Source organism: Ambystoma mexicanum, chromosome 9 (genome assembly GCF_040938575.1).
Source record: "Ambystoma mexicanum isolate Mex_15411 chromosome 9, UKY_AmexF1_1, whole genome shotgun sequence".
Lineage (NCBI taxonomy): Eukaryota > Metazoa > Chordata > Amphibia > Caudata > Ambystomatidae > Ambystoma > Ambystoma mexicanum.
This window is the reverse complement of record NC_090931.1, coordinates 1,048,536,517-1,048,563,561: the sequence shown is the minus strand read 5'-3', so window position 1 is coordinate 1,048,563,561 and position 27,045 is coordinate 1,048,536,517. Positions and strand designations below refer to the sequence as shown.

The 27,045-nt window shown below is 43.1% G+C and overlaps 1 protein-coding gene across 8 annotated transcripts in view; it reads left to right on the top strand.

Moving 5' to 3' along the window:
• SLC4A10 (solute carrier family 4 member 10) overlaps window positions 1-27,045 on the top strand; it is a 1,479,043-nt gene that overhangs the window by 1,434,342 nt on the left and 17,656 nt on the right. For all 8 annotated transcript variants that reach the window (XM_069616332.1, XM_069616329.1, XM_069616333.1 and 5 more), the window contains exons 20-22: window positions 1,114-1,182; window positions 4,206-4,379; window positions 7,950-8,072. In XM_069616332.1, the coding sequence (XP_069472433.1) occupies window positions 1,114-1,182; window positions 4,206-4,379; window positions 7,950-8,072 (366 nt within the window). The remainder of the gene's footprint in view (window positions 1-1,113; window positions 1,183-4,205; window positions 4,380-7,949; window positions 8,073-27,045) is intronic.

The following is a 27,045-nucleotide window of genomic DNA, read 5'->3' as shown; positions in this document are numbered from 1 at the left end:
GCCCACAGTGTTGTACATGGTATAATGACTCAACTCTCACACCAGTTTTTGTGCATATTCCCAATTTTTCTCACCCCCATCTCTATTCCGAGCCCTCACAGAAGATGATGTGTCTTTTATTGGTTTCACCTTTCAACTGTTCGCATCACCAACACAAATGACAGTGCACTTTTCTTCATACTACCGCTTTCATCATTTACGTGGAACAAGGATGTAGCACAAGTCAATGGGCCTCATTACGGATTTAGCAGTAGCCATGCCGCTATTGGCGGCATGGGTGCCACCAAAACCGGGCTTGGGTTCCCTGAATGGGGAATTACCGGGCCATTCTGAGTTTGGAGGGCCCGGTAATTCCTCCCTCTGGGAACCCGGACCCGGACCTTCCCCATTCCCATTTTAGCCCCCGCAGGGCTCAATGGGAATGGGAGAGGGAGCTAACAACGACCGATTGCGACCGACCCGTTGTTAGCTCCCTGGTCCCCTCGCGGGACCCGGTAAGGACGCCTGGACCTCGTAATCAGGCGGAATGGTGTTAACGGGTCCGCAACCATTAGCGCAACCTGTTAACCTATTCCGCCTGACTCGTAATGAGGGCCAGTATCTTCGAGGATCCTTCAGCTAAAAAAAAGTTGGTTTTATGCCTAAGTACTTTTCACCCTGTATTCTGAGATATGTGATGTGTTGTGAGAGAGGGTCAATTTGGCAAATATCCACATATAGTTTCATAGTTCTCCACATTTGTCGGGCAAGCCTGAAACTTTCCTTTTTTGCTGGCACAGAAGGAACGCATGAGGTGAACCATTTTCTAAATTGGTGTCTCCCAGATCTCCTGGAGGGCAGTTACAACAGCCCTGCTGAGCAAGGCCTTGCTCTGCTCATCCCCCAACTTCCAGAAAGCACACTTTTTATATTGCATCTGATGTATACATATTTTCTTTTCAATTACATTTTCAGCATTGTCACAAGGTGTACTAGGTAGAATATTTTCATCACTTAAAACACTTTTGCTGCATGGAAAATTATTGCAATGTGTAATATTAACACTCTTGTTATATACAATTTAAAATGTTAATTTCAGAGCTGATTCTTAATTTTGTGTTCCCTTTGCTACAGTTTATTCCTATGCCAGTTCTCTACGGAGTATTTCTATATATGGGTGCCTCGTCGCTTAAGGGAATCCAGGTAATTTTTTTAAATAAATATCACTTTTTGAAATTTAGAAGTTTTGTAAAATATGTTGGTGAATGTGCACCTAAATTCAGTAGTTGTTAGGATATGTATTGTTTTCATAGTCTCTACAAACTTGCATGTTATGTTAAAAGTAATACAGGACCCAAAATGTAAAATTTGATACAGCTCATGCCTCGCCAATTTCAACTGTATCAATGACACAGGCTGCTCTCTGATGTATGAAGCAAGTGTACATCGTAGTATGTCGTAAAGCTGGGATGAGTTCTTCTGAGTTTAGTTAAACTAAATGCAGATTATTTTAAATGTGTTTAAATGAAACTTCCTGCATTTTGGAACTATGAGTTCTGGGCTGTTTTATTAACCAGGCTCTTGTAAATGATATGTCTTTTATATGTCTGCCTTTTAAGCTACTTGACACTATGGCAGCAATTCGATCTTTGGTATCTCTAGTGACCATGCCAAAGTGAGACATTGGGCCTCATTACACGGACGGCTATTAGCACCATGGTTGCCGCCGGTATTTTACTGAGTCTGCCTTGGTGAATGGGGGAATTACCGCCCCATTCCAAGGTTGGCGGGGTGGTAATTCCCCATTCACCAAGGCCCTTCCCCATTCCCATTTGAGCCCCCATAGGTCTCAATGGAAATGGGGAAGGAGCAAATAAAGGTACTGCTATTAGCGGTACCGTTATTTGCCCTGAAGTCCCTCAGCAGGTCCCTTCCATAACGTGTGATCTGGCCACACGTTAAGGACGGGACCTGCTGAGGGACCTCGTAGTATGGCGCTAAGGGATTGCCGGCACTGGTACCCTTACCGGTGCCGGTAATCCCTTAGTGCCATCTGTTTAATGAGGCCCATCGTCTATGTGTGACCTCTTGGCAATACTTCACCAGCTTTGAGCTGTCAGATCCATCAGAAAGAGCCTGGCCACTAACCCCTCAATGCTATGGATTCTTTTGGACGGATTCTGATCATTCAATGCATGAGACTCGGCCCAGCATAGCCCTGGTTTTGTGCCTAGAACTGCAGAATCCTGTAAATGATCTTTGATCCCCGATGTGGGAGCATGTGTACATGGCTGAGATTTGTAATAATGGCTGCCATGAAATACTTGATGGTCACCATTATAGCAGGCCCCTATAGCCTCCATTTGCTTCTAGCACACGCTCAAAAGCAGGGCGATTCCATCGTGATCGGTTTCGCCCACATTAAAATGCTGATGAGGGTGGAGAGGCAGTGGAGAAGCACACAGAGCGGTGTGCTGCTGTGTGTAACACACTGTACAGTGAATGAGATCCAAAATGGTGCAGATACCTGAACACTTCTGAAAAAATGATTGCTTTGAGTTTTCTTTTCAAACCCTTGTACACCCTAACTAGAAAACAGAGGGTGCTACTAAAGGCTTTGTGTTTGATGGAAATTTATAAGAATATCTTTGACTGACTGCTCAATTAACCAAGCACTAGCAACAAATAATCGAAAGTGACAAGAATAACTTTAAAGAAAATCGACAACACTCTGACAAATACATCAACATCAGTGTCCTGCAAATGCCATTCGTGTTTTTAAGACAATGGGCCTCATTACGAGGAAGGCGGTAGAGGGTTAACGGTGCCGGTAGAGCTGCCGGTGCCGTTAACCCTCTACCGCCTCATTACGATGTCTGCATTTCTGTAAGATCATGCATGAGGTGTTCATGAGTGATGTTTAGTTTAAGTTGATTCAGTTTTACACCACGAGATGCAGTAGAAAGCAGGCTTTATTGCTGAATCTGGGCCAGCTGCAAACTAACCCAAAACAAGAACATGTGCCTGACTTCACCATTGTTTTAAAAAATTGCTTCCACTGGCCATTATTGTAGACTTATGTAATACCAAAATGTCCAGCCTGTATGGTGACCCATTACATTCTCTTCTGCATACGTTGATCTGACAACCACGCTTCATCATTGCGCGCCACGCCTGAATGGTCTTCATATTGCAGTCTCTAAGGATGGGCCCTTGGCAATTGGCCATGCTGATCCCACATTTATTCCAAGAAATCCTACTGACCGTGGTGCCGTGATAGACAGGAGTATCATGCTACACCGACACTGGGAAGAGGGGTACATGTCCCATGGTTTATTGCTAGGTAAATCGGGTACGGTCTGAGGGACAATCAACAAACACCTGACCTTTCTTGGCACACACAACTTCATGTTCATGCACTGGCATAATTATCTAATGCTGCATCTAGAGCAAAAACATATTATTATTATTATTATTATTATTATTATTATTATTATTATTATTATTATTATTATGTTTTTTGAGCACTGACCTATCTTTAGGAAGCAACAGAGCACTTTCCAAGTCCCAGGGAGAAGGACACAATGAGGGGAGCAGAGGAATTATCCAGTGGGGAGCTAATAATGGCATAGCCGGAGGGCAGGCAATTTGGCAGCAAGGGCTCTACAAGCAACCTGGGGAGGAAGCATGCAGTGCGCTATCGTAAGCAATCTGTCCATAATTTCCAATTCGTGCTGCCACGACGTTGAATGTGTTGTTGTTCCTACTTACAAGACTGTTTAAAAGTTTGGGTTAGATTAACCATGTATTACTTGAAGGGGTCTAGGTGGTGGCTACATTTTTAGAAGGATTTGGAGCGGCACGTCGCAGTCTTCAGATTGACCGATTCAATCCCAATTCTATTTGGTTAGCCCTCAGTCACATTCAAATCATGCAGGAAACACAGAACCACATCCTAGCACAACAAAAGCGATGGGTAAAGAATCTAAATAAAAGGGAATCTTTGCAGGGACCATGTGAACCCTGCGGAAGTGCAGATTTGATCAGCTGCCTGACCAATGTACTTGTTTTCTCCCTCTCTCTTCCCTTTTCCCCTGTACTGCACACCCTGATCTCTATTACAGCTTAATATTGCAACCTTCATTCTGAAGCAAAGTGCCTTCATAAGTCAATTGTGAGACACTTTTGGGGATGCTCCTTTCATGAGTCTCCTTTTCTTCTTTCAGCTGTATGACCGAATCAGGCTGTTCTGGATGCCTGCAAAGCATCAGCCTGATTTTATTTACCTGCGCCATGTTCCCCTCCGCAAGGTTCACCTGTTCACTGTAATCCAGCTCAGCTGCCTGGTGCTCCTCTGGGTGATCAAGACTTCACGAGCAGCCATTGTCTTTCCAATGATGGTAGGATAACCTAGTGCCTTTTTTCCATTTCTCTTTTCCTTATTTGTTTAAGAAATTTTAAATTGTATATTTAAATATTATTTGACTTACATTGGACATTTGCTTACCTCAACCTGCTATTAAGTGTACCTGAGATGTTCCAAACTAATGAAAGTCCCAGTTTCATGGTCACTTTACGTGCACAGTGTGCTTATTTAATTTAGTATTTAATGTGATTTAGTTTACATAACAAACTTAACACATATTATACAAATATAAAACAAACTAATATCATAATATCCATAGCACCATGAAATCAAATATACTATTCATACCAACAATAATATTCATAAAAAAACAATTAAGCTTCATTTCTTGTCTCATGGAAATCAGAAACTTCAATTAGACAATCACCAATAACCTATAGATTTTACAGCAATGGTGTTGGACACAGAGAATTACTTTCCATTGCCAATCTTACGAGAGACAACTGCGTGTGTATGCCCATATTGGGTACATTTCAATCCTTTGCCAATAAGACAACCCACCCTTTATTACACATATGGCATGTTATGGTATCACTTCCAGTTACTTATAGCTTTATACCCAACTTTTCTTCGATCTTAAGCCATATGTTATAGAGGGCAGTCATCAAAAGCAAACTATTTGAGTTAGTGCAGTAGTCCCAAAAAGGCAATTCCCCAATCGCTTCTTGATTGTGGACATACCTGCCCATGTAATACTGAATTATACTGGCCGTAGTGTGACATTCGGTCAGCGGCGTGTTTATCTTTAATGCATTCCTTTCCCTGGGCCAGGTCTTCTAGTGCTTGCAGCAGTGCTAAATATTGATCAAATGCTTGGATAATACCGAGTAGATTGAACCAGTATTTTCGCAGTCCGTACTGTCTAAACAAGTTTGCACTAGGCAAACATGAGGCAGACTGTTGTTTTTTTAACTGTGTTTATCTTTAACAAAAATCATGTGTTTTCTACATGTCTTTCATGCTACACAGCAGACTTAGTAAATACGACAGTCTGCTTTGGTTTTGCCCTAAAAATCTTTTTAAATGGTATGGATTGGGGGCTTAACTTGTTTGCTTCATTCAGCATTATCAAAGCTGCAAAATTGTTTCAAACATCATTTACTCTAAATTTTTGCACATTAGAAAACTTTGAATAATCTGTCCACTGATGTAAGCAGTGATCATTTTGGGTGCTTCCCTGTTTTTTGTTATCGGGGGATCGATCCCAAACTGGGAAGAATATACATTAAATATAATGGAACAGGGAACCGATTACCCCTCTCTACGTCCGATTTGTTTAGGTTAGTGTACCACGTATTGGCCTTATCGCAAAATTTATAAAAAGGTCCTTCACAATATTTCCAAACCATTTATATCAACATAAAATATATTTCATTTGTATCTTCACAAAACATCTACAGATCAATTAAGACTGTTTGTATACAAATTTGCAAAATCGTGTTTTCAAAAAGTGGGGTTTGTATGTGAATTAAACCTACTACAGACACAATTATCCTGCTGAGAGATCACAGTCTCGGATACTAGATAACAAACACAAATCCATCTAGTTGTTGGTATATTGTTTTGTTCTATATAAGTCACAGGTTTTTCCTCTATAGATTGAGATCCTTCAATATGGTCTCCATTAGCTGAGGTTAAAGATTTCGTGCCTCTTCAATAGTCTACAAATGTTTAGGCTTTTTTTGTGTTAAATTGGGTACTATCTCTTATGCCTTTTTGCAGTCTTTTGGCTGTCTTCAGGACACAAACATTTCTTTCAATTTTGCGATTGATTCACAGAAACCCCCCTTGGGTGTCATTGTATCACACACTCTGATTTTTAGAAACAATCAGACTTCAGCATATTTGTCAGACCAAATTACTGCTACCTTGATTGTGCAGAGGACCTCTTTTTTTCTGTTGTGACATAACTGTTTTTCTTATTTTCTTAATTTCTTTATTCTTCTTATTCTTCTTCTCGTCATGCTAAATTCCAACCCTAATTGTTGCGCTCCCTGGTTGGTTAAATGTTGTATTTTCTCATTCTAAATGTCCTCTTTCATCCGCTCGCGTCCGCTATAAACAAAAAGCCCAACTTTGGACTTGCACAAGTGCAAGGTTTCTTAAAGTGACCTCTGAACTTTGCGCAAAAAAATGTTAGAAAACTAAGTTTGCGCTAGGGGCCAGATTATAAACGATGTGCATTGGTGCAAAAAAGTGAAGCAAATGAATTTATTGCCATTTATTGCCATTTTTTCTACTTAGATAATTGGTAATGGAGCAAACAGGTCGTATTATCTAAAAATGTTTCTGCAGGGGCAAAAAGGAAATAGACTGGTTTATTTGCTATGTTTGATGAGTAGCATGAAAAGAAATGTAGCAAACAGATTTCTTTTTATGTCAAGCAGCAATCAGCAATCATAGAACCAACACACGATATGAATTATCCAGATTGTGACAAAACCTGTTTGTTCCATTTTACATTATCAAAGCATTTTCTCACTTTTTAGAACTTGTGCACATTTTTGATAATCTGACCTGCTACTTACTGAATGGTGCAAACATGTTTAGCCCCAATCCATATTACTACCAGGGCAAAGATGAAACAGTGTTATTGACTATGCTTTTTTGAAACATTATTGACTATGCTTGCTGCATAAAATGATGTGTATTTAACATATTTCGTTTATGCTATGCTGCAAACAATGTATTAAAAAAGTCTAATTAATATGTGCTCTAGTGCAAACGTTTTAAATTATTAAGGAATTTTATAGCATCTGTTCTCTCCATTTCGTATACATCTAAGCGCTTGCACAATTTTCCGCACAGGGGAAAATGTTAAATAATCTAACATTTGCACCAGTGCTAAAAATGGAGCAAACACTTTGACAACACAAAATGGAGCAAACAGGTTTTGTCAGAATCCATATTATCTAAACACTTTTGCACTAGTGCAAACGTGGATCAGACTGCTTATTGCTCTGTATGAAATAAAACACATTTGTTTTACTATGGGCCCGATTCATGGAATATTTGCCCGGTTCAAAGTGAATTTGCACTGCTGAAAAGTGTCTTTGCACTGCCGACAAATCTCTTTTCATGTTACACAGCAAATAAAGTATGTCACAAAGCCTCCTTTCATTTTCCCCTGGTGAAACAGTTTTAGATAATACCGATTGGGGCTAATCTGGGTTGTAAATGAATTTGCTCCTTTTTTTTGCACAACGGCAAACTTTGATAATCTGTCCCCTGGTCCCTGATTTTTATCATACGCTACAATACGGGATTTATGCATAAAGCAACATTAACAGTTAAGCATGTGTTAAAAACGTATTCAGGCTGTTATTTTACTGCTGTTGCCCACATTACTCTATTGCCACAATGCATATTTGCACAGTTTGCAGATATTATTTTTAATCCTGACTGATATTTCACAAGTTAATACTAGGTATTATCTATCATCGACAACAGTGCCCTACATTTCCTTCTTTAAAAGTACAGTTTACCCAAGGCTTGCATAATGATCTTTGAGTTACTATAATATGTTCTGAAATTTTTTTACTAGGTTTTAGCCTTGGTCTTTGTAAGAAAACTCATGGATTTCTTTTTCACCAAACGAGAATTGAGCTGGTTAGATGACTTGATGCCCGAGAGCAAGAAAAAGAAATTGGAAGATGCTGAAAAGGAGGTAAGACTCATCAAGACTAATGTCTTTATAAAGACGGGAAAGGGAAGGAAAAAGTAAACATCACAGGCACAATTTGACTCACATGGCTATCAAAGTAATGTTGAGAAAGAGAGCATTGCCAAAACCATGAACAGAACAACTTCTAGAACAAACAAGCATTGGCAATGCCAACAGTTTTGGCTTTTGTGTAGGCATGGGAAAAACATTTATCAGGCACTGCCGCAGTGGTTTTAACTGGCCATCGATGGTAGGGGCTGCATAATGGTGTGAGTAACTGGGCATATAATGGCAGTGCCTGGCAAATGCCTAATACTTATAAACAAGTCAACAATGGTGGCTTTGCCAATGCTTGTGTTTAAAAGGACTTTGGGGAAGGACACACATAGGGCCTCATCACGAGTCTGGCGGTAACCCTTAAATGTGACGTAGCACTATTACCGCCACATTTAATGGTCCGCCAGATTATGGGCTTGGCGGATTTGCTACCAGCTCTGAGCTGGGGGCTAAATCTGCTGCTATTTTGCCGATTTTCGGCGCTATTACCGCCGACACTAATACTGCCGGCGGTAATAGTGTGAACATTCCCCATTGGGCCCAATGGGGAATGGGGAATTCCCGAATGGGCCCAATGGGGAATGTGAACCAAACATTCCGCCAAACCCATGATCCGATGCTAATAGCCAAACTTGTGATGAGGCCCATAGTGTTAATAAATCGAGTTACTTACAGCAGACCTGGTTGACATTATTATTACACCAGCAGCTCGTTTACCACTTTTATTAAGTCATTAACTTTCAGAAGACTGCTTTGAAAAAGCAAAACACTGGCAGGCACTTTGAGCACAATGTTTGATGGCAAGGCTCAGTAAAGCTAGCTCAAAGAGATCTCAAGAGGATGTGTTTTGGGAGGGGGGGCCGGAAGTGGGTGGGAATGGCCATAGGGATTAGCAAGACCATGGGCAATAAATGGGTGGGTAAATATCCAAAAGCTTTCAAGCTGTGTGTCTCTCCTCGTATCCCATTTCTTCCTATCTGCACTCTAATTCAATAGTGTTGGCTTATAGGTGATGCTTTAGCATCACCTAATAATGAAAACTAAAAAGGCCAGGTAATCAAAAGCCCTGGTATGTTCCTGACGCCACCCACAAAGGCCTGACTTGAGCCGTGTGTCCAAATGCCTTATGCAATATTCCCATGCACAGGCACTGTGCACAAGAACACTGCAGCACATTCTGACACAGTGGCTCTGTCAGAGCTCGTCATTGGAGCACTTGTGCAAAAACGGGCAGCAGAGCTTCTGACATACTGTCAGCATTTGTGTGGTTAACCCTTGCCTACCTCTAGAATGAGGCCAGGTTCCCCCATCATCGATGCAGTTTTTGAAAACACCAAGTGTGGGGGCCTCCAGAGAGTACCAGTGACCTGCCTTGTTGCCTCCTGAGTGACAAACATGCTTACTGAATGTGTGCCACATTCTACAGATTTCCCTGGGTTACTTTGTATGCGTTCTTGGTTCATTGCTGTAAGCCATGCACATGAGGAGATCGGATTCCATAATGATGGCATTCTCCTATGCAAATAACAAATCGCTTCACCTGTAGGGCAAATGGCACAACATGAAACTTGCACTTTTGCAAGACTTTCTCTGACCAGCAACATCATTAGGATTTCTCACCATTACTAAGTTAAGCTATGTGCAACTGCCAGCAACATGATACCACAGCGCTGTGCATAGACAGCTGTGGACCAAGGCTTCTGATCTTTCGCTCCACACCATTTGCGGGCAGCATCAGACAGTTGGAAAAAGAGAACTGCTCGGTTCAACCACCTGAAATGTGTGACCCATATGGATCTCTGTTTTCTGGTATTCGAAGGTGAACGTTCTCTGCAATCCTTCAATAAAAGCAGCCTGCAGTTTTCCTCAACGGCTGCGTTATGCTAAGAATAGTTTCAGTGAGCAGAAGATGCCACATGTATGGCTTCTTTGTGCCAAGGTCCTGACAAAGGTTTCATCAGACTTGGCAGGTGTGAGATAGGCCCATCCTTTCGCTTGCTACCATGGTCCTGACAGAGTCTTCATCTGACTCGGCAGGTATGAGACAGGCCCATCCCTTCACTTGCTGCCATGGTCTTGACAAAGGCTTCATCAGACTAGGTAGGTGTGAGAAAGGTTGAGCCCTTCGCTTGCTGGCATGGTCCTGACAAAGGCTTCATCAGACTAGGTAGGTGTGAGATAGTTCCAGCCCTTCGCTTGTTGCCATGGTCCTGACAAAGGCTTCATCAGACTAGGTAGGTGTGAGATAGTTCCAGCCCTTCGCTTGTTGCCATGGTCCTGACAAAGGCTTCCTCAGACTAGGTAGGTGTGAGATAGCTCCAGCCCTTCGCTTGTTGCCATGGTCCTGACAAAGGCTTCATCAGACTAGGTAGGTGTGAGATAGTTCCAGCCCTTCGCTTGTTGCCATGGTCCTGACAAAGGTTTCATCAGACTAGGTAGGTGTGAGATAGGTCCAGCCCTTCGCTTGTTGCCATGGTCCTGACAAAGGCTTCATCAGACTAGGTAGGTGTGAGATAGTTCCAGCCCTTCGCTTGTTGCCATGGTCCTGACAAAGGCTTCATCAGACTAGGTAGGTGTGAGATAGTTCCAGCCCTTCGCTTGTTGCCATGGTCCTGACAAAGGTTTCATCAGACTAGGTAGGTGTGAGATAGGTCCATCCCTTCGCTTGTTGCCATGGTCCTGACAAAGGCTTCATCAGACTAGGTAGGTGTGAGATAGTTCCATCCCTTCGCTTGTTGCCATGGTCCTGACAAAGGCTTCATCAGACTAGGTAGGTGTGAGATAGGTCCAGCGCTTCGCTTGTTGCCATGGTCCTGACAAAGGCTTCATCAGACTAGGTAGGTGTGAGATAGGTCCAGCCCTTCGCTTGTTGCCATGGTCCTGACAAAGGCTTCATCAGACTAGGTAGGTGTGAGATAGGTCCAGCCCTTCGCTTGTTGCCATGGTCCTGACAAAGGCTTCATCAGACTAGGTAGGTGTGAGATAGTTCCAGCCCTTCGCTTGTTGCCATGGTCCTGACAAAGGCTTCATCAGACTAGGTAGGTGTGAGATAGGTCCAGCCCTTCGCTTGTTGCCATGGTCCTGACAAAGGCTTCAACAGACTAGGTAGGTGTGAGATAGGTCCAGCCCTTCGCTTGGTTCCATGGTCCTGACAAAGTCTTCATCAGACTAGGTAGGTGTGAGATAGTTCCAGCCCTGCCCTTGTTGCCATGGTCCTGACAAAGGTTTCATCAGACTAGGTAGGTGTGAGATAGTTCCAGCCCTTCGCTTGTTGCCATGGTCCTGACAAAGGCTTCATCAGACTAGGTAGGTGTGAGATAGTTCCAGCCCTTCGCTTGTTGCCATGGTCCTGACAAAGGCTTCATCAGACTAGGTAGGTGTGAGATAGGTCCAGCCCTTCGCTTGCTACATTGGTCCTGACAAAGGCTTCATCAGGCTAGGTGGGTGTCAGGTGGGTCCAGACCTTCACTTGATTTGTAAGGCGTAGGCGCTTGCAAATGCTTGCAAATGCTTCCGTGGCTTGTGCTGTTAGTGCCACAAAACCTCTGCCCTACATTCCAGACATTTACTATGATGACCATATCCTTTTCTCTCTACGACAAATGACCATCGTCTCAGCTGCATGGTGGCATAGATTCAGTCCTTTCAAGTAATCAATCTGAGAAAACATCAGTCCACCACATCTGTGACTAAGTGGAAGAGCTCATTTAGGGTAAAATCTTAAATTTACATCGGTTCTCTCCTGAAACTAGAAAGCATGAGAACTTTACTGATCATGGGCATCACTGGCATGTCATGCGGAATTACACTGTGTTATTTCAAAGTGTTGGTGGGCTGCCTTTGGATGACAGCCACACCTCATTGATCCAAATGTTTGATATAGTACCAAAAAGAATGATTAGGGTCATAATAGGAATTCCATTCCAGATACGTGTATGCATCAATCACTCATGCTGTGCATTATATCATTGCATTTTGGCATACCAAATGGAACAATAACTGAATATCATTCTCACAACTGTTGAAATTGCACCTGTGTTTGTGGGCTAAGGTCAGGGGTGGTCAAATAAATGTGACAAAAGTCAGGCACTCATGCCAAATATTGCAGCATACTGCATGCAATTTGCTGAGGAGAAGGGAAGGTAACCAGATGAATTAACATTGCACGACCCCTGACCATCAAGAAACCGTTGTCCGAGGTTGAGGTGCGGCTTCTGATCCCCACCTGAGTCATGCATTGCAGATTATTATTGTTGACAGTGTTGCGTGATGCTGATGACTCAGACAAAAGACTGCTGCCATTCATCTCAATGCCTTCACTCAAAAGGTATCATTACGAACTCCTGAAAGTGTCCTAACATTTGACTTAATGTAGAAAGTCTTTACATGTTTGTCCCTTGTTCATGAAGTTGAACAATACTTGCAGAATCAAACAGTCGTTCGGATGTTCCACTTCATCATTTACTACCACCTAGTCACATGTTCAGGATTCTCTAACAGTTTTTTGTCCATGTATCATAGCCTCACCGGTGTGTTGATGGTGCACGCTCTGTATTTGACGACATTCCTAATGCATAACCCATGGATCAGTTTATGTTCAGATTCTCCTTTTCACACAAAAAGAGCATATTCTTTTCAGTAGTTTGCCTGCTGGTGTTTTGAAATTCAAAAGATTTATGAGAGGAGCACATACACCGGAAATGTATTTCCCGGGACACTTGAGATGAAGGTTTTGATAACTTATTTGACTAATTGAAACTTCTATACAGAGATGGAACAGTGGATTAGCTTTTGAAGTCCCATGTACTTCTTCATTAGAGTTTTCAGAGTGAAATATGTGTAATAGTTCTTTTTATATACGTGGTTAATATCAGAGATTGCTTTCTAAGGGCAGGATCAGGATTCAAACCTGTGCTGCATTACATTGTCTTGCTTCCAAGACAAACGCGTTGCCCCTGAGCTATGCCCCCCCTTGTCGAGGAAAACCCCAAAGGTCAAGTCATTCTCCAAGAGAAGAAAAAATAGCATTTCAACTTTATTGGCTGAAGGAACAATATGCATGGAAGGCAGACCTGGGATGTCTGTCTAATCTCGATAACAACTCCTGGAACACACATAATGGTTTATTATTTTCTAGGTGAGCGTTGCTTTTGAAGAAAACAAATCATGTTCACATGTAACTGTCGAATGTAGTGTTTTCAAAATCAGGCTCAGGCAGTTGATGGTGGGCTCTGGTAATTTCCTAAGATTGCTGTTGCTATTTTAAAAGACATATTGAGTCAAAGGTGTTACAATACTAACACATATACTGTTTTATCCCCCACCAGCATACTGTATGAATAGGTAATGGTGCCCGCCAATAGGTTTCCTTAAAGGCTGGGGACATTCTTTCAGGATAAGGCTTTATTTCTGGATATATAATGTCCATCTAGGTTGGGGACTTATGGATTCCAGGCCACAGTTATCCAATCGGACACCAGAAAACTGTTTTTGAGATTGAGAAGTCTGCACGTTATCACCTTAGGGTGTAAGCCTGGAGATTGATCAAGATATAAGACAGTGAGCCTGTTCCTTAATTGCTCTTGGTTCGGCTTTGCTTTTGAACTGCATTGTAAGGTTGCACTGGTACATTTGGAAGTTTCCCCATCCTTTCCTTGACACAAGATTAGTGACATTCTCACAGGTGGTATGAGGACAGTCAGGTATGTGTACTTTGCCTGCTTGAGTGGAAATTCTTTCCTGAATGACTTACAGCAGTACACTCGATATTTGTTTCATGGGGGACAGTAATTACTGCACAAGCGAAAGGAGCACCTGTTTCCTCATTTTTCCCAGTGCAGGAGAATTCTTACCCCATCTTGCTAAAATACATGCATATAGCAGCAGTTCTTCAGCATGCAATTACATTGTTGATCAAATCTTCCAAAAGTATTGATTTCAATTTTCTTTTTGCTTGTTAAATGCGAAATTTAACTTTCTTAGCTAGATTTCATTGTCTGTGTTTAGTAGCAATGTGTAAATTCTAAAATATTTAAAACCTATATTTTGATTTAATTAGAAAAATGACTCTTGTTCATCTCTACAATTTGAGGAAAACTGTAATTGCTTACCTTTGGAATGAAAGTCTCTGAGTTTTTACTGTATATTTTGTGTTTACCTTTTACATTTGATTGTTAATGATTACACAAAATAAATGTTAATCTCATTCAAAAACGATAAAAAAACAAATGTAAATCCTCTTAATGTTCTGTTAAATCATCTTTTGTTTACTTTGTAAAGCACAATCTGCATACCCATAGTATTTTTCACATTAATATAAACATTTTCTTTTTTCTGCAATTTTAGTGATGAAATGTAGGCCTCATAAGCATTATGTTAACTTTATTTTGGTTCACATGTTTTGACAGACACCTTTTTAAACATATGCACTTTGTGCACTTTTTGTTGAAATTCATTCAACCATTTTCTTTAGTGGGGTTCCCAGCAGCTCCCCTTTAGCCCACATCCATCCCCCTCACCTCTGACCCCCCACTCCTCTACGCCCACGTACACAGATGCACGTATACGTAAATGTGTGTATGTAACTGGTCATTATCCAACAAAAGTGCTCAAAGAGCACACTTTTAAAAAGATATCTATGAAAAAACGTAATGCAGTTTCATTTTATTTGTTTTACTGTTTATTGACTTGTGGGGAAAAAATATGCTTCCCTATCTTTGACGCATTCCCATTCACATCATGGAGTACTGTGTATGTTTTGCTGGAGCCAGGCAGGCCCAAGTCAGCCACTGAACTCCTGGTTTTCGCCACAGGCATCTTGGTTGCTGCAACATGGTGTAAGATCTTGTAAATGAAAATTGTATTCACCAGGAACAATATACCTGGATTGGATTTCTCAAAGAATTTCTGGCACTTTAAACCTTTGTGACTGGATTCTTTGACATAATGACCAATGCTCCCCCACTCATTATTGCCGATGCTTGCTCTGTCAAAGGCTTCACAATGTTTTTAAAGGTACCTGCATATTATTTTTCGCCATAAAATTGCCAGCACAGAAGTATTCAAGTTATGCAGCATGACAAAACTGCGGGCTGTAGTGACAGGTGCATTCAGGGACACTTGACGCAACTTCTCTTATCATCGAACCTAGTTCCACGGCTCGACATATCTTCTAATGCCTACAATAGTTTCCCAATTGACTGTCACTGTTCAGTATCTATGGCCTCTATGGCCTAGTGGTGAGGTTATAAATCTGTGTGCATTGTGCAATCTAAATTCGTTTTCTTTTGCTGTGCCTATGTTTGAATACATCCATTTTGTAGTCAAACAGCATAATCCAGTAACAGGCAATCAAGCCACCTCCTGCACCAGGAAAATAAACACAGCTGCCTATGTCCGGCATTACCTCGTGCACTAGGATAGGTGTCAGAAATGGCCTCACAGATGTTTGTTCTTAGTTCAAGGATTTTGATAATAATGCAAATCGGGACTGGCTTTTGGAGCAATGGTGACAGGCAGTTGAAGAGAGGCACCGGCTGAAGAAGGGTTTTTGGAAAAGTGGCACTAGAGCTGCCTCTCTCTGAACTCCTGTGGGATTCCTGCCCTAGCCCAGGCATCAGTTATCCCGTGTCCATGCTACTGACTGCTAACCCCTACTGTCTGCAACTGCCTTTTCTTATGGTGACTCCCTGAAAGCAGGCTATCTAACTCCCTCATTGTCTTACTCCATCAGGGACTTTCTAGGGCGCCCTACACTATCAATTGTTAGTGCTAAAAGGGTGGTGTATGTGGGTGTCTTTTGATCTTCCGGTCCTTCATATCTCTTAACTACTGTGCACCTTCCACTGCACTCTTCTGTCCAACTGCACCCACCTTCTCTACTCCCACGTCCTTCTCCTCTGTCACTCCAACGTTTCACTATGTCTTTCAGCCTATCCCACCTTCTAATGTTATAACATTCTTTTCCTGCCACTCTCCCCTCTTCATCCTACTACTACTCTACCCTCTCTGCACTACTACTCTCCCTCTTCCACCTTACTACTGCTAATACTCTCACTTCTCCACACTTCCTTACCTTGACTTCCACACTACTCATACTCGCTTCCACCCTTTGATGTTACTTCTTCCTTTACTACTTCTCGTTTCCACTATCACCTCCGCTCCTCCCACAAGACTTTTCCACCCACACTACTACTACTACTCTTACAATGACTACTCTACTCCCAACCACTACTACACTGCTCTCCACCAAGCTCAGGGATATGGTGACCTGCTTAAACTTACACTACACTCACCCTCACTACGCTTACTCCCTCCCCACTTCTTTCCTGCACCTCTCTCCTTGCACTCCAATCCTACACTCCTCTCTTCTAGCTATACTCTCTCCTAATACTAACTCCCTCTCATACTATTAATACCTCACTTATCTATCCCATCTCCACACTACCTCTCACTCTCTCACACACCTCCTATGCCCCACCCTCCCCACTTCCTACAATACACTACACTCTACACCACTGATGCCACTCCCTCTCAAATACTTCACCTTTTCTAAACTCTGCTACCATCTCTCAAACTCTCTACTCCACCATCTGTCCTCTGCCTGGTTTCTCAGTCCCACCTCAACTCCTCCTGTGACCTCACCCGTACAACCCACACTCTGCCTCTCCTGCTGTCTGCTTTTATAGTGCAGGACTGGCTGTTCTGTGCCTTTATACTCCTTGCTTTGCTGCAGAGCTCACCTTACTTCCTGCACCAATCAGTGCCTATTTTTCCCCAGTAGGTGTGTCACTGGGGGAAGAGGCTTAACAAAACCTAGGACCGGCTCCTTTTCAGCATGGTTTTACATACAAGCTTCATTGTTTTCTTGACATGCTGTGTATTGAAAAAAAAATGTCCTTCAGTTGGTGTTGTGCTCTTTTGAGGTGTTTGGTGCTGTTGGGCTGTGGTAATGGTTCACAGTTCCCTAGAAGTGCTGTATATTGGATCATCTAGTTGTTTGTATCCGGTTTGGGTTTTCCTGGTTTCTTTCTGTTGCATTGTGAGAGATGGAGTCCTGAAAAGAAAAGAGAGAACAGTGGCCTACATCTGTATTGAGAGGTATTGGGAGATAAAGCGTGGATCAGGGCTGTTAACATTTTCAGCATTTGGGGGACATTTTCTGGGGACTAGGGACCATCCATTTCCCATTTCTGGGGCATAGATGGCTCTAGCTATGGTCATTGTGACCCCTCCTGCCCTATGTTGAGACAGGCACCTCTCCCTCTCTTAGGCAGGGTCCTGACTCTGATGCTGTCAGATCCCTCTACCTTTTATCCCAAGACCCTCTCCTCTATAAATCCTCTAGCTAACTGGTCCTCCCACCCATAGGAATGATTTGGAGATCCCGTTCCCCTTCACCAACTGGGAACAAGCTGCCCAAGAACACATGGTTATGTGCATGATTTGCCATCTCCTGTGGTTCTTCCTTGTCTGTGTCTGGGTTGGAGTTGGTGAAATGCCTTCATTTTATTGTCAGGGGGATGTTTTCTCTCATTCACATATATGCTTGACTCTGGTCTTGTCTGGTTAGCTGTTAGCACAGGTGGGCCCTTGCCCTCTGGGATGTCTGGGACTGTAACCTCTGGGTGCTCCCCTCTTTCGGGAATGTCTACCCTCAGGTTGGCCATAATCGCTTGCTGCTATAGTACATGGCCTCCTTGCCCCCACCAGAATCTGCAGAGATCACCCATCTTTCTTCCCTAGGCTGGCCGAGGACTCCAAGGTTTCTTCTAACTATGGGAAGATGCTTCATGGGCACTTCAGTCAGGATATTCCTTCTACTTGCTTGCTGGTGGCCTCCTGCAAAATGTAATCTGGTAACTCCAAAGAGTTCTGGGTTCCTTTAGGACGCCACACCTTCTCACAGGGTCTCATGAAGGCTGGGCGATGACTTGGGTTGGATCTGGTAGGTGTTGTTCCCCAAGTTAAACAGGACAAGCTTGACCTCTCTACGATTCCGTGCCTCATGTCCAATGAGCATCTGTGTTCCAGGCCCGACTTTGGGGTGATTTTCCCATAGAGTCCTTCTGCAACCTTCACACAGACTCTGGCCCCGACCAGCACGTTCCATCTTGGCAGAATCACCACCTCCTCAGCCCCATAATAGGTTGTAGCCGGCTGCTGCGGGTTTGGTCATGGTGGGCAACCTGGCTGTTGGCATGATCCGTACCCTCTAAGCCCCTGCCCCCTTTTCAGTAAGGTTTCACAGAGAGGCCCTGGTGTTTGCCTGGAATGCTTTGGATTTAAACGTTTTTTTTCTTTGGTGCTCTTTTGGTATTTTTTGTGCTCTTCTGATTTGTTGGGTGCTGTTGGGCTGTGATGCTGGTTCACAGTTCACTGGAATTGCTTTATTCCGGGCCGTTTTAATGTTTGCTTCAAGTCTGGTGTTTCCTGGTTGCTTGCTTTTGCATTGCGGGAGAGGTGTCCTGAAAAAGAAAAGAGAGAACTGTGGCCAGCAACTGTGATTAGAGGTATTGGGATATACAGAGTGGTATCAGGGTTAACATTTTCAGCACATGGGGGAAATATTTCAGGGACTGGAGCCCTTCCCAGCTCCAATTTACCATTTCTGGGACAGGGCTGGTTCTATCTTTGCTCTTGATATGATATGATATGATATGATATGATATGATAAGTCATTTATAGCTTGCCTGTGCACAAGTGTTTCTAGGTGTGACAAGACAAGGGGGAAGACAGAGGGAGGACAAGACAAACAATCTTACTAGGTCCTGTGTCATTCATACCATGCAAGTGTGACAACACAGAGTGCAGGGGGAAGGGAGAGGGGGAAGTGCCAGGGGCAAGGGAGGAGTGCATTCAGGGCAGCATTGGTCTGAGTAAGTGCAGCCAGAGCAGCACGGCTCTGGGTAAGTGCAAGGAAGCAGGGGATTGTAGAGGTTTCAATTACAGCCCGGAAGTGCATGGTAGGCCCGGAGGCAGTGTAGGGGAGACTGATCATGGAGGAGCCTGGACCCAGTGGGACTCTGAGGGTACCAAGCAGCCAGTCAGTCACAGCAGACAAGAAGGTCAGCAGGGAAGGGAGAGAGAGAAAGCAGAGGAGAAAAGGGTGGTCTTGAGCTGCTTCTGGAACTTCAGGAGGTCTGGCTAACATTTGATAGGGACAGGGAGGCCATTCCAGAGAAAGTCACCTGCAGAGGAGAGCAATCTACCCCCCACAATCTGCCTGAAGAAGTGTCTGACCCTCAGGGAGTTGAGCTTCTGGGACAAAGTGAGAAAATGAAGAGTACCTCTGAGCAGGTGCAGCTGTTAGTATGCCTTCCTGCAAGGTCTGTGATGTGAGGAGAGAAGGAGAGAGTGGAGTTGAAGATGACACCAAGGTTTTTTGCCTCACAGAAAGGCAAAGGAAAAGGACACAAGGAGGGCAGCCAGAGTGAGAGAGGGAAAGCAGGAGCGGGGGTCCATATGAGTTGGATCTCTGTCTTACTGGCATTAAAGCAGATATCTTTAGAAGCACACCAATCCTGAATCGTGGATAGATAGTCAGGAATGAGCGAAAGAGGAGGGGATGCTGAGGGGAGTCTGAAAGGGAGCTGAGTGCCATCCACATAGCACTGGAAGTTAGATGAGAAGGTAGAGATCAGGTGGGCCAAAGGGGCCAAGTGACCATTGAAGTGCCAGGCTGAGAGGACAGAGCCCTGGGGGACACCACATGTGGAGAGAGAGGTGGTGGAGCAAAAGTACCCAAGTTGGACCTGGGAGGGTCAGTCCAGGAGGAAGGAGGTCATCCACTCCATGGCCTGATCTGTGATGCCCAGGTCATCACAGAGTCAATTGATCAGGATGGCGTGATTGACTGTGTCAAAAGCAGAGGAAAGGTCAAGAAGGATGAGGATAGAAGGAAGGCTGGAGTCCAGATTACAGAGCATATCTTTACAGGTGTTCAGGAGAGCAGTTACTGTGCCTATGGATGCTCTGAAGCCAGACTGATGGCCATGGAGAGAACCAACAAATTCAGTGTGGATAGTAAGCTGGGAGAAGGCCAGCTTTTCCAGGAGTTTGCCCAGGAAAGGAGTGATAGAGATTGGGCGATAGTTTGCCAGACAATGCGTTTTAAGGAGGGGGTGCACAAGGGAGTGCTTGAGGGGAAAGGGGAAAGATTCAGTATTGAAAGAGTGATTGCAGAAATTGGACAAGGCTGTAGCGAGGGTGTCAATGTGGTCCTTGATGGTTCTGGAGAAGCAGGGGAGCACGTGTTTAGATAGTACTTTAATAGACCCGACTTGTCTGGGCACATCGTCAGGTGGTGTCAGAGAAAAAGAGGAGAAAGGAGGAGGAGGGGGAGAGGCGGCTAGATGGTGGCTGAGAGAGTTGGAGAGAGAGGAAGCCGAGAGTGAGAACTTAGTGAGCCCCCTACCCCAAGTTGAGAAAGGCACCCCACTCTCCTTTGACAGGGTCATGACCCTGACCCTGCCACATAGGGGAGGAGGGACACACTCACTCATCTCATTCAGACTCTCTCTCTCTCACACACTTATTCATATTTCCATGTCACTTTTAATCTCCTGAACATTAATTTCTCATGTGAGCATTGTCTGATCATACCAACCACACTTTCTTCGGTCTTGGTGGCAGATTCTCGTTTCCATACTCTCAGAATCACGTGTTCCCCAACAGCATGCTCCATGAAAAGAATTCCCTTCTCCCCCACTCTGTGCTGCATATTCCCTCTCATGCATTCTTTCACAAGGCCACAACATGTGTGCCGTGTTTGCTGCACTCTCTTCACATGCTCTACAGTTGCTTCTCTCTACATCCCATATCTAAACATTCATAAAGATTCATTCCAGCACCCAAAATGAATAACAGAGGGTTCTCTGGTGTATCAAAGTAAGAGATGTGGACATAGTAGATTTGAAATATACCTTTAATATTACCTCCTTCCGATTTCTATCATTCAGCCGCCCATTTGAAGGTCCACTTGCTTGGTTACTCTCTGACTATGGACACCCCCAAACATGTATATGTGTATATATGATAGCCATAATTACTTTTTCGTCACCAAGTGTGCCAGCCACTCACAATCTGGGGGGATTTAAAGACGTTTTCCAGACATGCCAAGGAGTGTGCGTCTCTTCTTCTCACTGCCATGTAGTTTATACTTGTATCACAGAAATGTAAAATGCAACATGCTCTTCCCTTGCCACAGATAGTCTTGGGGTATTATTCCCTGCTCAACCCACAACGTTCAGTAAATGTTATTTGCCTTCACCTTGAAACGTCAATTTCTCCACATTGTCAATTTGGATCATATTTTTTCCACCTGTTTCTTCAGTGTCTTATGCCAGGCTCAACTTCCATCCATCATCCATCCTTCATCGTGCTAGGGATATTCTCGAATTACAAAATGTATTCCTGTGCTCAAACCTTATGAAAGATGATTAAACAAGCAGGGCTCACCATATCTTTCAACGTTTGAGAAACCAAACTCTCGGGAGGATAGCTCAGGGGCAACGTGCTTGTGAGCCTTTCTTATTTTCCACCACAGAAAGTGTCTGATTTCCTTGTTTATGAACCTCAAATGTTTTTTGCTGTCCCTAAGTGGGATACTCCTCTGCATATATTGTATTCTTGGTAAACATTATTATTTAGAATATTTACCTTGCTCCCAAGTATACCATTTTGCTGGGCCATCTGGTGAAGTCATTTTTCACACGATTCATTACCCAAGTTAGTACATCTCTCCCTAGGTATCACAGTATATCCTTACACCCTCCAAATCCACAGTTTTCCAAATGACCTCTTTCTTATGTGATTGTAATAGGTGTTAACTCCATCTGATCCACATTTAGTTTGTAAGCCTATTTGTTAAAGTACTCTTGGGATTGTTTTTTATAGGCTAAATCAATAACAACAGGATGGAATTAGCATATTCTAGCATTTTACCATATCCTGCCACTTCCAGGATCCCCTTAATCTATCTCTTCATCTCACATGGTCTGCCAGAATGGTTCTGAGGACAAGTCATATAGCAAGGGGGGCAGTGGACAGTGTCTGTATTCTGTTAGCCATGACTTTTGTGAACATTTTAAAATTGGTATTTAATAATGAAATTGGTCTATAATTCCCACATTTAAATGACTCATTATATTCCTTTGGTATCAGTGCAGGTTCCATGGAAGCAGGCCTTGCCCATTTTACTAGAATTTCATTGAACAGGGCCTATAATAATGGTGTTAGCTGCTCCTGCAAGTGTATGTACATGTCTGCAGGAGCCCGTCTACCCCCTCTCTGGGATTTCCCAATTATCAACCCCTTCATGAGCTCTTTCACCTTCTCAATCGAGACCAAACTCCCAATTCCTAAATTCCTGAAAGATTGAGCTTGTGCAGGCCCATCTTGCCTATGCCTTCCTTTTTTATTGGTTTTACATTTATTTGCACACGGTTAGATTACAATTCAACTTTTTGTAAAGAGATGTAAAAAGCATAGTGTATCTACAAATGAGCAAAGAAGAAAACAAAAAAAATACAATTGATCTTTAGCAACAAAGTAAGCATTGTGACAAAAAAAGAAAAAGAGAAAGAAAAAAAAGAAGAAATGAGATGTATAAGAAAACCTTAACTATCATAAAACTGAATAAAACTATCTGAATTTTCAACTAATCATAAAAGGTAAATCAAACGGTCCATATTCAATTCTCTAAACATGTTTACAACAATAACAATCGCAGTGGTTGATCCAGATAAACATATTTTCCACATACTTTCAAAAGTGCTGTTAATACATTTCGGGACATGCTTCTTACGGACATTTCATCATAGTCCTGTCCCCCCAGAACTGTGTAACAAAAGATGTTCTGTTGTTTCCCGTTGCTCTGGGTCATTACAGAATCGACACAGCAAGTGCTCGTCAACCTGTCCATAGCGCAGTAGGATCTCTTTAGTATGGATTATGTTCCAGCAAAATCGCAAAAAGAGTTGACGTTCAACTTTATCAGGATATATTGACAGGAAAGGGGCCAATGTTGCTCGTTTTTATGATCACCCCTCAATTAGTCGCATCAAGGGATAACGATGGAATTCCTCCACTATGTTAACCCAGTCCCAATCAAAAAGAGCTTGTTTCACTCTACATGCGTTGTTAATCAATTCCTCCACATCACTTCCACATTTGAGCATCAAATCAGTACACAAGGCTGCAAGTTCCCTAAGTGTCGACATGTTGTTTCCCAAACAGGTGAACTCTGAATCCTCATATAAGGAATGTCTACAAGGAGCCAGTATTTTCCTATAAAAAGGAAAGATATTGCCATTAAGCCCTGGCTTTCAGGGTTATCTGGCCTAATTCGTAACACAATACCGTGTGTGGGATAGAGCCAGGCATGCAAGGGACTGTTCTCCAGTCAAGGCTTCTAAGGCTGGTAAATAGCTGACGATGGAAATGTTGTATACTTCAATGTCCTACATGATCTTTGGTGCACATTTCCCTTCATAGTATCGAGTGGCCATGATAAGAGAAAATGTACCATATTTTGCATCAACTCTGGAAGGTTGGATTGCCAAATTCAAAACTTTAGTTCTAAGCCAGTGCTAACTGTTACTTTTACACTTTCAATAAGAAATAAAGAAGCCTAGATAGAGGAGAGACAGTCAGTTGTTTGTACCTGCTAGTTTCCAATATACCATTTAAAAAGTACTTTCTTTCTTTTATTAAAAGTTGTATCACTTCAGTTTTTCTAGTATTAATCGCTAGACAGTGACTTACTACACAACTGGAAAAACCTTCCAGAAGATGTTGTAGGTCTATAGGGCTCTTATCGAAGATTAAAAAATCGTCCGAGAATGCTAACCAAAGCGGTTGTACATTGTGAAGCTTCGGCATCAACAAGGCCCTGGCTTGTAAGTAGTCACCCACATCCACCACATAGAGATTGGAAAGGCAGGGGGCTAATATGCACCCCTGGCTTACCCCTCTAGAGGTTGATGTATGTTGAGATAGCAACCCTTGTTGATTAAGCGAAACTTGAATGGTTGAATGGTCATAAAGCCCCACTATCAACCTCAATAGTCCAGCCGGAATATCCCAGTCCTCCAATTTACAACATAGTAGATTGTTCTCTACAGCATCAAATGCTGCAGAGAGATCCACACATGCTAAATAAACAGGAGCACTCCCCTGGCCCAGGCTGAGTGCTGAATGCATTTCATCATGAACCCATTAAACTCTGTGCCCATGTTCTTCTTAAATACGGTCTGCCACTTTTAAATATGCCCGTAATCACTGGCCCACACCACTAGATGATGGCAAAGACTTTAGTATCAGCATCCAGGATTGTGATGGGCTAGTAATTGCACGGGTCCGAATGAACACCCTTCCTATATATAGGCATTACATGGGACTGAGCCCATGTAGAAGGACATTTGGCCATCGACACAATGTGAATTAACAGAGTCGAGAGCACTCCCGACCAAATTTCAGGATCAGACTCGAATAGTAAATTATATAGTCTATTAGGGCCAGGGGCCCACGAGGTGCTGACAGATTTTATCACTGGCAGGATTTCTTCCAGTCCATCCTCAACGGAAAGTAGACCATTACCTACATGGAAAGTAGGGGGGATGTCATTAGTGAGTATCTGTGGCGGGGCAAACAAGGTTTTAAAATGGGTGACCCAGTCTACTTCCGAGACTGTGTTCACCAATCTAACGATTTCCTGGTCTTCCGCACTCTTTGTATGAGTCCATATTGCCTGAGCATTCTTTTTACATAGGGATGATAACATAAGTTCTGCATCTTGTTGCAGCTTATACACTCAAGATGCCCTAAGCAAATGTGTATAGTGTTGCCGTGATCTTCTTATGTGCTCACCTTTCTCTGAGTGGGTCAGGAATTGTTTGTTTTGTATTCCTCTAATCTGGGCTCACAAAGTTCTTTTCTGTAGGACTAAGTCCTTATTTTATGCATGACAGTGGGTCCTTAGGGTATGCCGTGGGCTCCCTTCTTCCAGGCAGTAGATTCAATAAGATCCATGATTATTCTTTCAAAGTTGTCCACCGAGAAGGTGTGCGTCTACCACTCCCTAGAGATCGAAACAAGATAACTATGCATTGATGTCTTCTCCTGATGAGCCAAGGCCGGGGACCATGCTATTCATTTGCCCCCATTATTTAAATGAATTGCTCTTCGGCCTCCATAGTAATCACCAATTTGAAAACACCCTTCAAATATGCCAAAGAGTGCCACTAAAAGGGAATGGTTGCTTAATTCTGTCTTCATAATTTCAAGTCTAAGGCATTTCTCATGGATCCCACAATCAGCAAAAATGTAGATGATAGTGGAACTGTATTGTCCACTCGACCACGTTGGCTGAGGCGGCTTGTCATCACACACTGAACCATTCAGGGACTGAAGTCCCAGCCTACTCAGGCACTCCCTCCACTTTTCCCATTTACCACTTTACGAAAGTTCCACTCTCTGCCCATCCCATTTTCGAACTCAGAGCCAAGTCCTGCATGCAGTCCGAATTTAGGTCACCCAATACCAGTACTTGCCCCCCTGGGTAATTCCCAGTCCAGTCAGCAATTCATATTGCTGTTCACTCTAGTTCTTCACCCAAGGGGTATATGCTGAGAGGCCAAAATACATTAATTATCAGGACATTTATGGGCTTCGCGCTCTGCATTAGTATGTGAATGGCCACGATACCAAAGGAGATATCAATTTTTTCTACTATTGTTATCCACGGGGTGACCTGGACCACGGCCAAAAGGGCCCCAAATGGCTAGCTTTGCACGCCTTGCCGGGATGCCTGTACCAGTACACCAAAACCATCAAATGATTGGAAGAACTTGAGTCAGGATTCCTGGATGGCAGATAAGTCACCTGGTTTCTCTTCGTCATTACTTAAGGTAATACAGTGATAGTGGGCGATCTAGCATGCCGCTTTACCCAGCAGCCAGGACCAATCCCGGCTTTCCTCTGATTCCAGGATTTTCTTTTTTAACCTCAGCACCTGCTTCTCCACATCACCCATCCCCCCCCCACTCCTGCTTACTGATTTTGAATGTTTGTGTGTGCTCTTGAGTCCCTCCTCTACCCCGCCCGGAAGGGCTCTAACAATTAATGGAAGGAGGTTGAAGCCCAGTTTCCGTATGTTATCACGCATGTTCAAGACGATGTCGTACAGAATTGTCGAGTTCAAGTAAAGTAGTGCTCAGTCTGTACATCTACATTCAATTAATAGATTTCTGTCCAAGTCTTTAGAGCTAACATTCAGTAAAGTAGGAATCTCTCGTGAAAGCAACAAAATGTTCATCAGCGCCTTGATGCCCACGGGCTGTGTGAGCGCTTTAAAAATGCAAAATATAAAAATCTATGCAATTTAAAATAATAGTAGAGGTATCCGGGATCACTCTTTGAATCATAATGGTCAGCGGCTTAGTTGAAGGTTGCTCCTTCTGGAGTTTTTTCTGTGGTTTTGGTACGTAGAGTCCCCTTGGACCCACCAGAAAGTGAGAATACACTGTGGGATGCCGGGATCCTCTACTTAGGGGCAATGTTGGAGGACCTTCCGCAACAGTAAATATATTCGACCCAGACACCGAACATTGCTGCACCAGGTGTTGAATTGCCTGTGGTAATGGCCATGGAGGGTAACTTTCTAATGATTGCACTGATGTATTTCAACTTTTATGATTGCTCTTTAATGAAGTAACTAAAGGGGGGACCGCCCCTTCCCGCTTATGTTTCCCCTTCTGAGATATGACTGGCAGAGAGGTGGATTTAAGATTTGTAACTTCAACCAGGGACATATTTTGTTGTGTTCTGTTGTCATTCAGTATGACAGTTTAGCCCCAGAGACGGCCGAGAAAACTTGAGCAAAATACTTTTTCATGACAAAAGTTGTAGATGTTACACT